The sequence below is a fragment of the Camarhynchus parvulus genome, chromosome 1 (genome assembly GCF_901933205.1).
Source record: "Camarhynchus parvulus chromosome 1, STF_HiC, whole genome shotgun sequence".
Taxonomy (NCBI): domain Eukaryota; kingdom Metazoa; phylum Chordata; class Aves; order Passeriformes; family Thraupidae; genus Camarhynchus; species Camarhynchus parvulus.
Genome location: NC_044571.1, coordinates 3,954,669 through 3,969,512, shown reverse-complemented (window position 1 = coordinate 3,969,512; position 14,844 = coordinate 3,954,669). Strand labels below are relative to the sequence as shown.

At 42.2% G+C, this 14,844-nt stretch overlaps 1 protein-coding gene across 3 annotated transcripts in view; it reads left to right on the top strand.

Annotated features, from left to right (window-relative positions):
• Window positions 1–14,844, top strand: part of DSCAM (DS cell adhesion molecule) — a 471,606-nt gene that overhangs the window by 276,688 nt on the left and 180,074 nt on the right. For 2 of the 3 annotated variants that reach the window (XM_030957750.1, XM_030957759.1), the window contains exons 5-8: window positions 243–521; window positions 7,058–7,333; window positions 11,057–11,353; window positions 12,172–12,447. In XM_030957750.1, coding sequence (XP_030813610.1) covers window positions 243–521; window positions 7,058–7,333; window positions 11,057–11,353; window positions 12,172–12,447 — 1,128 coding nt within the window. Of the gene's footprint in view, window positions 1–242; window positions 522–7,057; window positions 7,334–11,056; window positions 11,354–12,171; window positions 12,448–14,844 lie in introns of those variants that run through there. The other variant, XM_030957769.1, reaches the window with a different exon arrangement.

Genomic DNA, 14,844 nt, shown 5'->3' with positions numbered 1-14,844 from the left:
TTGGTCATCAAGTAGAAATAATTCACATGAGACCAATCAAAGATGCACCTGTTGGTAAACAATCTCCAGACCACATTCCACAGCCATCAGATAGTTATTGTCTACATTTCATTTCTGAAGCTTCTCAGCAGAAAAATCCTGGTGAAAGGATTTACATAAAATATGTCAGTGACGCAGGAAATAAAATATCGACACGTTGCTTAGCGAGTTAATTTTAAGTTTCTCTGTGTTTCCCGCTTCAGACCCAGCGAATTCAGCTCCATCTATCCTAGATGGGTTTGAGCACCGCAAAGCCATGGCAGGACAGCGAGTGGAGCTGCCTTGCAAAGCATCAGGGCACCCGGCACCAAAGTACCGCTGGCTAAAGGACAACGTGCCCTGGGAGCCCGACAGCCGCTTCCGGCAGACGGTGACGGGGCTGCTCATCGAGAACACGCGGCCCTCGGACTCGGGCAGCTACGTCTGCGAGGTGTGGAACAACTACGGCACCGCCGAGGTCATCGGCCGCCTGCATGTCACACGTAGGTCCTGCCTTGGTGCCACCAGGGAGAGGGGAGTGTTGCAACACATCCTTATAAACGGGTTTTGCGGCAGTTCGTGAACTGATCTCAGAGTGCAAAAAAAAATGACATAGCACAGGGGATTCACAGTGATCATCATAAACAAATGCAGCGACTGTCCTGGTTCAGAGAAAATTTGGGAGAGAATTCCCAAAGGGGCTCCTCTAGGAAAGCAGATTCAATTGGCCCCTTCCCCCAACCAGTCCGGGAGAAAATACCTCCTTGGAGAAAAGTGGAAAAAAACTGTTTATTAAACAATAAAGCCTAAACAATATTAAACAATAAAACCCCTTGCTGCTCCAAAAGAGATGACAAACTGAGAAAGTCCCTCCATGGGCTGTAGCTCAGCTCACTCAGTCTCTTATCAGTGCTGGAAATGTCGCAGGCCAGGCCCAGCCTGGTGGCCACAGGTGGAGCTGCCGGTGCTCCCCTGGGTGTTCAGTCCAGAGCAGGTTTCAAGAGGTCCAAAGAAAAAGGGAAAAATAAACCACAGTCCAGGGAACTTGTTTGCCTCAGCTAGCTAAACTAACTAAAAGCAAAGGAGAGCTCTGTCCTGCTGTCTGTCCATCCGCAGACAGCACAGGCCAGGAGCAGGGATGTGGAGGAGTGAGTGCAGTGTCTGAAAACAAACTGCAGCTTCTTCTCTCTCCCTTTCACTCTCTGGAACAAGGCTTAAAGGTGTAAAACTTATTATTCAGCATAAACAGAACAGACAATTGGGGATAAAAGCATCATATAGTCAACCCAGGACAGTGACCACAGCAAAATGCAATAGAGGTGTCTCTGTCTCTCTGGGAGCCTCTCAGGAACCCCAGCCAGCCCCAGGTCGGCAGGCAGTGGGGGGACACTCTCTTGTGCCCCGAGGGTACTGAAGGCAGCCAGGCTAGTTGCCTTTGCAGCAGAAGAGACGCTAGAGACATTGGTAGAAGATAAAAGGGTCGACTCCTAGCAGGGGTTAATCCAAGGCTTTATTCTACGAGTCCCAAAGGAGCTCCTACACCTCACAGGGCCTCCTGCTGAGCATCCCCAGGAGATGTGCCAAGGTTGCATTTTGCTGTCACTATATTACAAGAGTTCTATTGTCATTACATTGCAAAGGTTCCATATTGCTAGAGTTTCATACCTCCTTGATGTTTCTCAGAGGCAGCTCCTACTGACTCTTCCTTGTCCTCGTAGTAGCAGCTCCTACTGACTCTTCCTTGCCTTGTAGTAGCCAACTGACTCCAGTTCTCCCACAGCCAACCAATCCACTCTTTTATAACACTCTTCTTATTGGCTACAGCTGTGGCCTGTTAAAATCAGGCCTGCTCCTAATCCTTAATAATTGACTCAGCTTCCACTCTTTAGGGGGTAAGATTACATCTATACTACCTTTATTTACTTATGTTCTATGCCCCTACAACATTTAAAGGGAGGTGGAAACTGAAAGTAGATAATATTCACAGAGCCTACTTTGTGTTGTTCCACAACTTTGAGGACTTTAATCATTTCTAGGATAAATTAAGGAAACAGAAAGTACAGCAAGATAAGATAACAATTTGATACTGATGCCTAAACAGTTTTGTTTTTATGAATTTTTCATATATTTGAAGCTCTGAAGAATATTATTATGGAGTTATGTAGCTCCTAGTATTTTTAGAAGAGCAGGTGCAGGCGAAGAAAGGGCAAAATGCCCCTTTCTCCTTTCTCTGGGTTCAGTGTTGCATACAGCAAACACACCTGTGAACAATAGCTTAGCAAGCCAGAAGCTCTGTTCAGGCCTCAAGATCTTGGCAAGCAACCATCTCCAACAAGACCAGGATTTCAAACAGGGTCTTTTTTTGCTGGTCCCAATTTCTGTCCTTTTCACGATGATTGTGAGGCAGATGAGAGAAACTTTGGGCAGAGATTTACAGGGAGAGCATGGGCCAGTCCCTGCCTGGGACAGGTTTCTGGCAGTGGGCAGCTGTTGGAATGCTAGACTAGATGCTGAGAATTTTAAACTTTGTGTGCTGGAAGGCACAGACTCACAAGAGAGCACTACATTTGAGGCTGTAGAGAAGACTTCCAAAATTGATGGATAGCACTGGGATTATGGGTGTGTAGTTAATTAGAAGTGTGTAATGTCACAGGGTAGAAAACTTAGAGTTTGAGGTTTTCGAATATAAAAATAAATATGAAGCAAGATAGAAGTTTTATAGCAGAGGCAAGTTGTTCTTCACCTTCTTCTTCATGGGTTTAAGTGATGTTTTGTAATTGGACAGAAAAGTCTGCATTGTGGGTTTTGAGGGATCAGTTATTGGGTTAAAAGGGAAAATAATCTAAGTGTCATTTCTTAATGACATAGTTTAGTCTTAAAAGACCCTGTAAGAAGAGATAGTTGGTCATTTTGTGCCTTGTTAATGAAAGACTGCACAACTCATGGGTGTGAGGCTGTTTCACTGATAAGAAACAATAAACATCTGAGTCCAAACATGAAATACCATCTCAAGTGCCTTCAATCCCAACCTCAACAGAGGTAGAAAATAAATACAAAAAACTCGCAGACAGCAGCTTTTATTGAGGTGGCCAGTGTTATGAGGAGATGTTGGAGTTCAGATAAGTCCCTGCCTTTTGCCCAGGCCTCTGGCAGCAGGCAGTAACTTTATTGAGGTGGCCAGCACCACAAAACTCACTCTTCACACACATGATGGCTGATTTGGTCTATTATAGAATAAATTATGCATTTAATAGACATAAAACTAACAGTCATAGGACCTAAAACAGATTATATACTCCACAGAAATAAGGAAAAAAGAGACTACTAGTAAATAAATACAGCATGAGGGTAAAGGTACCATTAATTTTACAGCTAGAAAAGAGATTCTTTAACTCAGGATCCAATGTTTCTTACCAACCAATTTATGATAGAGCACACATCAAAATCCTTTCCCTCAATTCCCAGGAAAATAACCGTGGAATCTCTGTCCAAATTCAGGGAGAAGTCCCATATGTTTATCAGGGGGTGTGTGTAGGAGGCTTCTGCCTCTGTGATAATTCATGTGTTTTTTGTAGTCTTTGTAAAACAATGTCTCTCAGTCAAGAATATTTATTTTTCTTTTATCTTTTCCCACATCTTCTCTCCAGACTAAGATGTTGATTCCTAGCTGGGGCCTGAGCCCTTTTGGTGCCAGAGATGAGCCCTTTGGGCCTTTCACCTGCCTGGGTTATCTCTTCCATATGCACCAACCATCTGTGATGGAGAGAGGGAGGACATGTCCAGCCACAGCCAGCACCCCAAAACCCACTCTCACTCACAAGTCCTTCATAATGACCACTCAGGTCTACTACAACATGAATAATTTAGAATAGACACAAGGAAAACAGACACAAGACTTTAAACAGACTTACTTACCACACAGAATAACACAAAAAGAACTACTAGTAGATAAAAACACAGTTTACCATGATAAAGGTACCTGTGTTATAGCTACCTATAGCTAGTTTAGTTATCTAAACCATAAAGAAATAGTTTAGATTAGGAGCCAGTGTCACTTACCAATGAATGATAGTGATGTGCAGAAGTCTCCTAATTTCTCTCAATCCCAGGGGAGTATCTCAATACCAACATCTCAGCATCAAGGAGAACTCTCCACACACTCAGAAAGAGATTTCTGATTTTATTAAAATTGTAGGGGTCGTTTATAATGGCAAAAGTAGTTGTTTGTTGGTCACTTATTTCTGCTTATCCTTTCCCATGCATTCAAAGCAGGATGTTTATTGCCTAAGGGTGTTTTCAGCCGAGATAATTCATCACAAGACAAACCATTTGGGCCTAGTTTAGATTTGGGGAAGTAGATAAGTCTTTTGCTGTGCCAGGGGGTGAAAGGTCCTGTCACAGTTGATTGTTGATGTTGTTGCCTGATATCAAAAGAGAAAAACCCTTTTAAAAGTGCTGAAATGGTAAAATAAAACCCAGACCTTGATTGGAAGCTTCCAGGTGTCCCAATGGTCATGGGCACACCCAGTACTGGACCTCTACAATTTTATAAGTTTAACGAATTAGTATTCTTAACAAATACTTTCCAATTAAAGAGCTGTTGGTTAGGTAATTTTTGGAGTAGGTCCAGGGCTTCTTTGCCTCACTTCTTGTTATTTCTTCTCAGATTCTGGTTGTGAAACAAAATGTTCTTCTTGTAGGTCCTCTACTTAAAAATAGGACTAAACAGTATTTCAGGAACGTGTTAGAATGTTAGGTTATTGTTCTAAAATTTAAGAGAAAGGGTGGGAAAAATACTAGGAGCTACATAACTGTGATAATATTCTTCGGAGCTACAAATATATGAAACATTCATAAAAGCAAAACTGTTTAGACATCAGTATCAAGTTGTTATCTTACCTTGCTGTACTTTCTGTTTCCTAAATTTATCCTAGCAATGATTAAAGTCCTCAAAGTTGTGGAATGACACAAAGCAGGCTCTGTGGAGATGAGTTAGTTGGCCAATTGAGCGATCAGAAGTGCAAATGGATGCAATTTCCAGTGTAGCTCTATAATTTATCACATGGAGGATATGTAATTTAGAAGCATGAATTGGGTGCTGGAAAAGAAATTGCAAATGTTCTCATAAATAAAGCTGCCAAACTCTCATTGCCATGACTCATGGATCTCAGTAATATTGAATACTCATACTTCTCCTCAGTCGAGTATTCATGTGTGAATATTCTGAATGTTTCACAAATTCTACAAAGATAATTATTACTTCAGGAGCACCGCACTGGAAAAGTGTTATGCTACTACTGTTGAAAAATCCCACAAAATTGTTTCCTGGAATAGAAATAATGCTCTGTGAACTAACATTTCCACCTAGACAGCATGGCTAGCAAACTGAAAAGGGAGAAGTTTGTGAACAGTTCAGGCCATAAAAATATCCTCACAAATAATGGCACATAATGGTTTTGGGCATAATAAAACCGAGGCGGAAAAATCTGCCATTCTCGAATTATAACTGAGGAGTTTTGGTTCTAAATGTATTCATCAAAATACTCATAAAAAACTGAGTTGAGTTCCATCTGTCTTGTATGATGCAAAGTCAAAACTTGCACAGACATGATGTAATTGTACTGATGATGATACTCAAAGCATCCCCAGTGCCTGGTGATGTGTTTTTCCAAATGACTCTGCACTCAGACAGCCAGTGGAAATTCTCTGGATCAGGCTGGCAGGAATAAAAGCTGGACAAAGAAATTTTACCCTCCTCTGCAATGTTTTACTCTCCGCTGCAATGGAGGATGTGACTTGCTTGCATCATCATGGCTCTGGCATATTAGTGATGCACTTTGAGTGTGACTATTTTGTTTAATGGATTGTTGCCAGTTTTTAGCTTGTGTAGCATTTTTATAGGAAACAGAGATATTCGGTGACTTTAACAGGCATGTGAGCACAGATCAATTAATGCTTTGGACCTTTGTCTGTAATCCAGAATGTCTGAGGCCACTGTGTGTTTTTTTCCAGGCCTCTGTTCCTCGTTAACCCCTATGGATTTATTCCAACTTTGATGTTATAAAATATTTAATAAAATGAACAAGTTGCTTTTCTTTTTTATGTGTGTTTGTGCAAGCTGCTAAAAGAAACAATGGGATGGTCTGTATTTTGTGTCAGAGATAGCATCAGTGGTGATAGCAATCCCTATCTTTATAAGGAAGTCAAACCAATTTATACAAGGCATGAGATGAAATCTGTGTTCTGCAGTGCTGATAAATCCTAGGTGGCAGGATAAAGATTGTTTTCCTTGCATTTACATTTATGACTTTCCTTCAGCACTGTTCATCCTCTTTTTTTGCCACGTAAAACTCGCATTCTCCTGTCCCACTGTTTCTTTAGGCTGACTTGAAAATATTGTAATCCTCCCACATCAAAGCAGAAAATCTGGTGAGCCCACACAGTAAAACCCTTCCATGTGGACATATCAGATGGATATCCATGGGTGTACCTGCATTAACATCTTCCACTCTTGAAAGCTAATCTTGTAATTGGCATTTATTGCACTTGTTCACATCAGGGAGTGCTTTGGGAAAGTGTAAATTTGATTCCTTTTGCCAGAAATTAAACCAGAAAATGAATTTCAGGAATGCACTTAATGCACAAGATTCAAAGGTCTGCACTTAACTGTGAAATAACATCCTGCCCTCCCCAAACCTGTGCAGTGCCATGTTAAATCCTTCAGCACTAGTGGTGTTACTTGTAGGTCTGATCCTACCGTTCACCTGGGCATGGGATTATGTGTTGAATTTGTTATCCCTGTAGATCTATTTTTTTGTTCTGGGTGTTGGTGGGAAAGAATGTTTTTTTAGAGCAATACAGTTATCTATTATTAATTGTTATTTATTTATTTGGTGTTTTCTTTTAAGAAGAGTATGGCTGTGATTTTTATTGCTCTTCTTAACTAAGAGTTGATTTGTTACTTGCACAGAAGTGCACATTTATACTGAATACACTCTATTTCTCTTTCTCTCTCCCTTATTTCAACCCAAACCTCCAGAACCGCTAAAAGCCACCATCAGCCCGCGCAAGGTCAAAAGCAGCGTCGGCAGCCAAGTGTCCTTGTCCTGCAGCGTGACGGGGACCGAGGACCAGGAGCTGTCCTGGTACCGCAACGGGGAAATCATCAACCCTGGCAGCAACGTGCGCATCACCGGGGTCAACCGCGAGAACCTGATCATGGACGGCATGGCCAAGAGCGACGGCGGCGCCTACCAGTGCTTCGTGCGCAAGGACAAGATGTCAGCCCAAGACTACGTCCAGGTGGTGCTGGAAGGTCAGTCTCCACCTGCCTGGCAGGTCTGGTTTTCAAAATTATGCAAAGGTCGCCTTTGGTGCTGTTGTTTTAGAGTGGTGATGCCTTAAGGATCTAGAAATGAAGCAATGCGCTTTCGAGGCAATATTCACAGAATCCCAGAATCACTGGGTTGGAAGAGAGCTTCAAGATCATCGAGTCCAACACAGCCCCAACAGCTCAACTAAACCCTGGCCCCCAGTGCCACATCCAGGCTTTGTTAAACACACCCAGGGATGGGGACTCCACCACCTCCCTGGGCAGCCATTCCAGAACCTTCTCACCCTTTCTGTGAAAAACTTTTTCCTAATATCCAACCTGTATTTCCCTTGGTGCAGCTGGAGGCTGTGTCCTCTTGTTGTGTCAGTGCTGCTGGAGAAAGAGCCCAGCCCCAGGTGAGCACAGGCACCTTTCAGGAGCTGTGCAGAGTGATGGGGGCAGCCCTGAGTCCCCTTTTGTCCAGGCTGAGCAGCCCCAGCTCCCTCAGGGGTTCCTCACAGGGTTTGTGTTCCCAGCCCCTCTCCAGCCTTGTTGGCTCCTCTGGACATGCTCAAGCATTTCAACATCCTTCCTAAACTGAGGGGCCCAGAACTGGACACAGTATAGGTGGTAATAGGTATAGGTGTAGGAGGTATTGGTATAGGAGGTAATCTATAATAAAAATAGGAAGGTAACAGGATCTGGTCTTTAATTGGAGGCCTCCAGGAGCAGAAAAATACCCAGCTTACATAGGGTGAACACAGTTTTATAAGTTTAGTAAATAAGCATAATTGACAGGAATTCCCAGTTAGAACCTCAAGTAATGAGGTAATTCTTCCCCCTGGTTCCACCTCTTCTGGAGGCCCTTTTTCTTCAGCTACTAGCTGTACTTCGTTTATGAGAAAGTGTCTTGGGAGGGTAGCTTATCCTTGGCTCCCAGGAAAAAGCAAGATGGGTTTGAGGCCTTTGGGAATGTGTTTTGTCTTTCTGTCTATCAGGGTAGGAAAAGTACTGGAGTTAGCTAGGAACTGTGTAACTATACACTAATGGTCTACTCTAATTCAAGAGTTATTAATATATACTAAGAATATATAAAGGCAAAAATCATTTTGGCACCAGTGGAGTTTACAAAAAAGAAGGTACTTATGAAATGTCCATGGGGTTTATTGAGCCCTACTCATAAGAGAATGGAAAAATCAATTTGAAAAAAAAAAATCCTTCCCAAGCCAGCCTCTGTTAAAAATCCAAAGACTGCATTTCTGGTTGGGTGTATTGGCTAATGGCTTGGAGATCATCTTAAATAACTGATACCATGTTCTACATGATAATGAAGTGAGGAAAGTCATCAATTTGCACAGAGGCATCTCTCTAATGAGGCTGTGGTGCAGGCATGGCATGGACACTATTTTTAGAGTCTCTGTAGAAGAAGAAGAGATTACCTGCCTGGACTGAGTTACCTCGGCAACCATCTCCCGTGACTAGGAAAGCCTAAAGAGCATATTGATAATCTATCATGGTGTCTGCAGAGTGCAGGTTATCAGAGAGCAACAGCAGGGAAGATTTCAAAGACACTCAGGTCTCACTGGGAAAATAATGTCTGCTTTCATCCCAAAAAAAAAAGCCTGTCACTTGAATTAAAAAAAGAGGGGGAAAAGAGAAGGAGGGGTGGCAGAGGTACATAGTGTGCACACTCACAGATTTATTGGTCCTGTGTCAGCTCCCTTTCAGGATAAAAAGCTTCTTTTTTTTTTTTTTTTTGTTGCTGCTGTTCTGTTTTCTGAGGGGTGACAGTATCCAGTACACCACAAAGGAAAGAGAGAGAGTCAGGAATGAAAATAAATAAATAAATTAGAAACTCTGTCACATAACAAATGGGACAGAAATGAAAGAGAGAGGGGGCAGAGGAAAATAAAATTAAATCAGATAAAATCAAATGCTCTTCCAGAGATGCTGAGGCCTTTCAACATTTTGAGAATGCCAGTGCTTATCTTTTTACCATGTGGCAAGCAAGGGAATTTTGCAGCCCTGTTTTTTAAAGTAACATCTTCAAGGGAAAACAAACACACACTGCATGACCACAGAAAGGACTTCCTAACTAATACCAGGGTGTCAGCACTCCTAAATGTCACCCCACTGAACTCTCTGGAGAGGTGGATATTTAATCCTGCTCCCTGCTTACAAAGTTTCTGTGCCCACCCATTTTCTTTATTCATTTCCCTGGTACAGGCTGAGTATTTTGGGAGACAGTTCACAAGATAAAGTGTTTGAATGCTCTCATTCAGAGAAATATTTATCTGTAGCACAAAACGACCACTGAAAGAAATTGGCATCATTGCTGTTACTGGCAGTCTGTATTCAGAAAAGCTTAATTTAACACTTTCCCAAACAGGGCATTGCATGTCAGGACTAAACTACTGTGTGAAACTAACCTATGGAAGTTGTGCCTGGCTCTTGGCAACAGGATTCATCCTTAACTTCCCAAGGAGCTAAAATCTACCAGGAGAAGAGACTCTCCAAATGTGTTGAGGTTTTGCTGTATGTCTTTTATAATGAACTCCATATGGTTTTAAAACTTTTCTGCAGGAACACAGCAGCTCATAGAAATGCCTGATCCTATTCAAGTGTTTTTCCTACAGCAGATCCATTACCAGGTTTCTCAGAAGATGTAAAAGAAACTTGCCATAAGCAAAGGGTCATTTGAGTCCTCTACTGGCAGAATTTATTTCCCTCTCTCAGTGGTCATTTAAGTCCTCTACTGGCAGAATTTATTTCCCTCTCTCAATAATTAGGGTTACATCCTGGAAAATCATTGCTTGTGTTGCTTCTAAGAAAGATCTTGGCTTATGGGATACACTCCAGTGTCACCGTCATATTTTCTGGAAAAATCTTTTTGCCCAGGATTTTCTCCTGGGAAACTGAGAAACCTCAGAGAAAAATGAAAATAATAATTATCTGATTTCCTTCTCCTGAAACTCAGCTGTGTAGACTTGAAACAATGAGCAATTCTTTGCATGTTTTTTTCCATTTTCTATATTGTAAGTCTTGATTTAGTGATATGATAGAAGTTAACGTTCTACAGGTGAAGAATCTCCTTGATCATTCCATGTCAGCACTTGATGGAGGTTTTGATTGGCAATGGATAAACCTCTCGAGACGTGTTTGTTCTCTCTTCTGCAAGGGCCCAGCAGAAGAATTACAAACACAGTCTTTTTTTATTTTAATTATACAAAAAAGGGTGAAATGTCACTGTCATATTTTCTGGAAAAATCTCTTTGCCCAGGACTTTTCCTTGGGAAGCTGAGAAGCCTTGGAGAAAAATGAAAACAATAATTATCTCATTTGCTTCTCCTGTGTTTTGCTGCTTTGGAATGTGTTTGGAGATTGTTTACCAACAGGTGATTGTTTCATTGGTTTCTGCTGTGAATTGTTTTGACTTAATGGCCAACTGTGGCCAAGCTGTGTGGGACTCTGAAGAGAGAGTCACGAATTTTCATTAGTATCTTTTAGCCTTCTGTCTGTATCCTTTCTGTATTCTTTAGTATAGTTTAGTATAATATTCTTTAATATAATATAGATCATAAGATATTAAATTAGCCTTCTAAGAGCATGGAGTCAGATTCATTCCTTCCTGCCATAGAGCACTCCACAAATAAGACACTCTAGGGTAGAGGGGACAAGCTTTAAACCACCTAAGCACTCTTTTCCTGCTTTTCTCTCCCTCTGCAGACGGAACTCCCAAAATCATCTCTGCCTTCAGCGAGAAAGTGGTAAGCCCAGGAGAGCCAGTGTCCCTGATGTGCAACGTGAAGGGGACTCCCCTGCCCACCATCACCTGGACACTGGATGAGGACCCCATCGTGAAGGACGGCAGCCACAGGATCAGCCAGATCATCACCTCTGAGGGCAACGTGGTCAGTTACCTGAACATCTCCAACACCCAGGTCCGGGACGGGGGCGTTTATCGCTGCACTGCCAACAACTCTGCGGGAGTCGTCCTGTACCAGGCTCGAATAAACGTAAGAGGTGCTTGTCAAATCAGCTCCTCAAAAAAAACACACATAACTCATTGTAGTGGAGAAGAAGATTGTTGCATGTGATGAGATTTTGGAATGCCAAAAACCGACTTAATGGTTTTGTCCTCCTCTTTTCTCCCCCTCTGCTCTCTTTTCCCACCCTGCCTCTCCAGCCCCATCTAGAAAGTGTATGGTATGATTAAATGTTGGAAGAACCCTTTGGCTTGTGTTCTTTAGTCTATTTTTCCTCTACTCATCTCTACTGGTTCACAGTCTCTTTGCTTTAGTCCTGCTGTGCATGTTTTGTTTTCCTTCTCCTTTCCTCCTTTACCTGTCCAACATCCATTGTAATTATTCATGTATACAGAACTTTACCTTGAATTTCTGGTTCTACATGGCATCATACCCATCCTCATGGGTATATATATACTTTATATACATAGCAAATAAAAAAGCTAATTGTTTCAGTGTTCTCATGTGTAACAGAAGTCTAGCTCCATATCAGTGTTAGTATTTCACATTAATTAAATCACACTCAGCCTTTTAATTTGTAACACAGCAAAGATTTTATCAGGCAAGTGCTGGATAACACAAATATAGACCCCCACATAATTAGCATGGATGCTGCAGGGTAAGGAAAAAGTAGAGCATACAAAGATTAGGGAAACTGCTTAAGCAGCTCTTAAAAGTAAAAATCTGACAAATGCTAAGAACCGCGGCACGAGCCGCATCTACTAACATCTGTATATCCAGAAATAATTTCACCCATTCCCTCAAGCAAACATGCCTTTAAATTGTCCTCAAGAGCTCCTTTCCTTGCCTTGGCAGGGCCAGCGAGCATCCGGCCCATGAAGAACATCACAGCCATCGCTGGGAGGGACACCTACATCCACTGCAGGGTCATTGGGTACCCCTACTACTCCATCAAGTGGTACAAGAACTCCAACCTGCTGCCCTTCAACCATCGCCAAGTGGCGTTCGAGAACAACGGCACGCTGAAGCTCTCGGACGTGCAGAAGGAGGTGGATGAGGGCGAGTACACCTGCAACGTCCTGGTCCAGCCCCAGCTGTCCACCAGCCAGAGCGTGCACGTGACAGTGAAAGGTGAGCACAGCTGGGTCTCGGGTTTCGTGTTGCTGAAATGGCTCCCGAGGTATAACAGAGTCTTTTTTCCCAGCCCCGCGACTGAAGAAGAAGATGAGATCCCTCAGCTCTGTTTTTCAAGGTTGTTTATTTTCTCTTATCTAATACATTCTTTCTCTGACCTGCTGAGATCTGTCCAGCAGGTTGAGTTGAGGCATGCTGACCACCCTTGGGGTGGTATTAGCTTTTTATACTAAGAACTACATATACTTTATTTACAATAATTCTCCAATACCTATCACCTATGTTAGACAGTCTGTCTCCACCCTACCAATCCAGAAGTGTCACAATCACAGCAGAATATGGAGGACAAGAAGAAGAAGAAGAAAGACTGGACATGCCCAGATTCCTCCATCTTGTCTCTTGAACCCCCTTCTAAATCCCAAAAATTCTACATTTTCACCCTGTGACAAATTAACTGTCATTCTACTCAGACTCTTGTGGCTTGTAACTCCTCACACAAAGCTGCTAATTGTTGCCATGGGTTAAAATCGAAGGCACAGGTGTCTCTGACTCTGTACCAAGGTCTCCGAGTCCCTTGCCAGCGTCTAGAGCCCTCCAGGGCAGTCAGAGGAATGTTCTGGGTTCCAACAGTTGGGAAAAGCAGAGCCTGGCTAATTGCTGGGTCATTGGTGGAATTGCACATGTAGGATCATCCTGGCAGGCAGGTAATGAGCAGTTTGAGGAGGTTAATCCAGATTTGTGTTAATTTTTAATGATGACACAGAGCTAATCAGTCATTGTGTCTTGTTCTCTCCTGACTTTTACCCTCCTTGGCTCAGCTGGTCCTTGTTGTTGTTGCCTCTGAGTAGGGGCTTTGCATCTTGAGTTTGCTACGAGCACTTTTCACTACAACTAAATCAGGAAATTAATGGTTTGTCACACACATTTCACTGGTGACTGTTTCTCTACTGGACAATAAAGCTCCAATTTTCATTAGCCGGTGACTTTCTGGCTTTTAAAACATGAGATGAGAATTTTAATGTCTGTACTTTTGCCACTAAGCAGAGACAAGAACTAAAAGCATTAACCTTGCTTTCCTCTTATTAAGTGATTACCTGAGTGCTCTTCATGCTTAGAAAGATAACACTGTAAATAAATGTGACTTGAAATTTTAATAGGATGCTTCAAATCTAGTCAAATAGTCCAAAACAAGGATGTTCAGATGGCCCTGAAAGACTTCAGAAAGAGATTGAGAATAGGAAATTTTTACCATTGTGTCCTGACTGTTCTGACATTGGCAATGTTCAGACCTATTCATGAGGATACAAAAGACAGAAAACCTGATTGCAGTAGCACCTAGTTTTGAGCAATGGGGCCACTAAATACTGCACTTTATATGAGACTGTAGGAAGAATTAGAGTATAATTTCACTGTTCCTGAAGTTATTAGAAACTTCTCCTGGGTTGGTTTTTGGTTTTTTTTGGAGGTAGAGGAGAGGAAGGAAGAGAGGTTGAATCTTGTATCCATTCTCAGATAAAATGCAGAGAACAGTAAAGTGAAATGACTTTGTTACAGACATCTGATCTCAACTTCCTTCTGCTCTGTTAGTTTTGCCCTTAGCAGTCTGGAGGGATGCAATTGCTATTTTTTTCTTTTTCCAAGAGTTTAGGGTATTAGCTTTAAGCCATGAGCAATTTGGAGTCTGAAAGGCATGACATCTCCCACACCTGAGACCATCAGGGGCACTGGTCACAAGCTGGGGCATAAAAAGCCAACATCACCTTTTGTATTCATTGTGTTGTTCTTTGCTTGACATTACAATGATATAACAGATCTGTTGGTAGAGTTTAGGAACTGAATTACAAATCAGTCACTGTGCTGCTGCTGCACTAAAAGGCTACCATGGAAATTCTGGTGGGGAAAAGCTGCCTCTTAAATGATACCATTTTTCAAATGACTGTCAAAAATGAATGTAGCCAGACAAAACAAATCCAGCAGTCACAGGCATTGAGATCAAAAACAACAATACCAGTCACTGAGAACTCTAACTGATATCTCAGGTGAACTATTACTTTTTCTTCCATTAGGTTACAGTTTCCAACTTGGCAATTCCTCCCCCAGAAAGCAGATTGCCAGCTCCAGCAATTTGGATTGAGCTGTAATTTTTGGCAATGATTTTACTTCCTTGATGGGGTTCTACCTCCCACTAGACCAGGTTGCTCCAAGCCTTGAAAAGACATTCTAATTTGAAAATAAGGTTAATAGCCTGGTTTCATCTACAAAGCCCAAAATGTCACAGGTGAGGTTTTTAGGTCAGACCTGAACAGTTCTCAATGTTCTGCTGTTGTAGCTTGAGGTCAGCAGTGCCACAGCAGATTTTATCTAACATACTAGTGGGGAGTCAAAAGTGGCCTG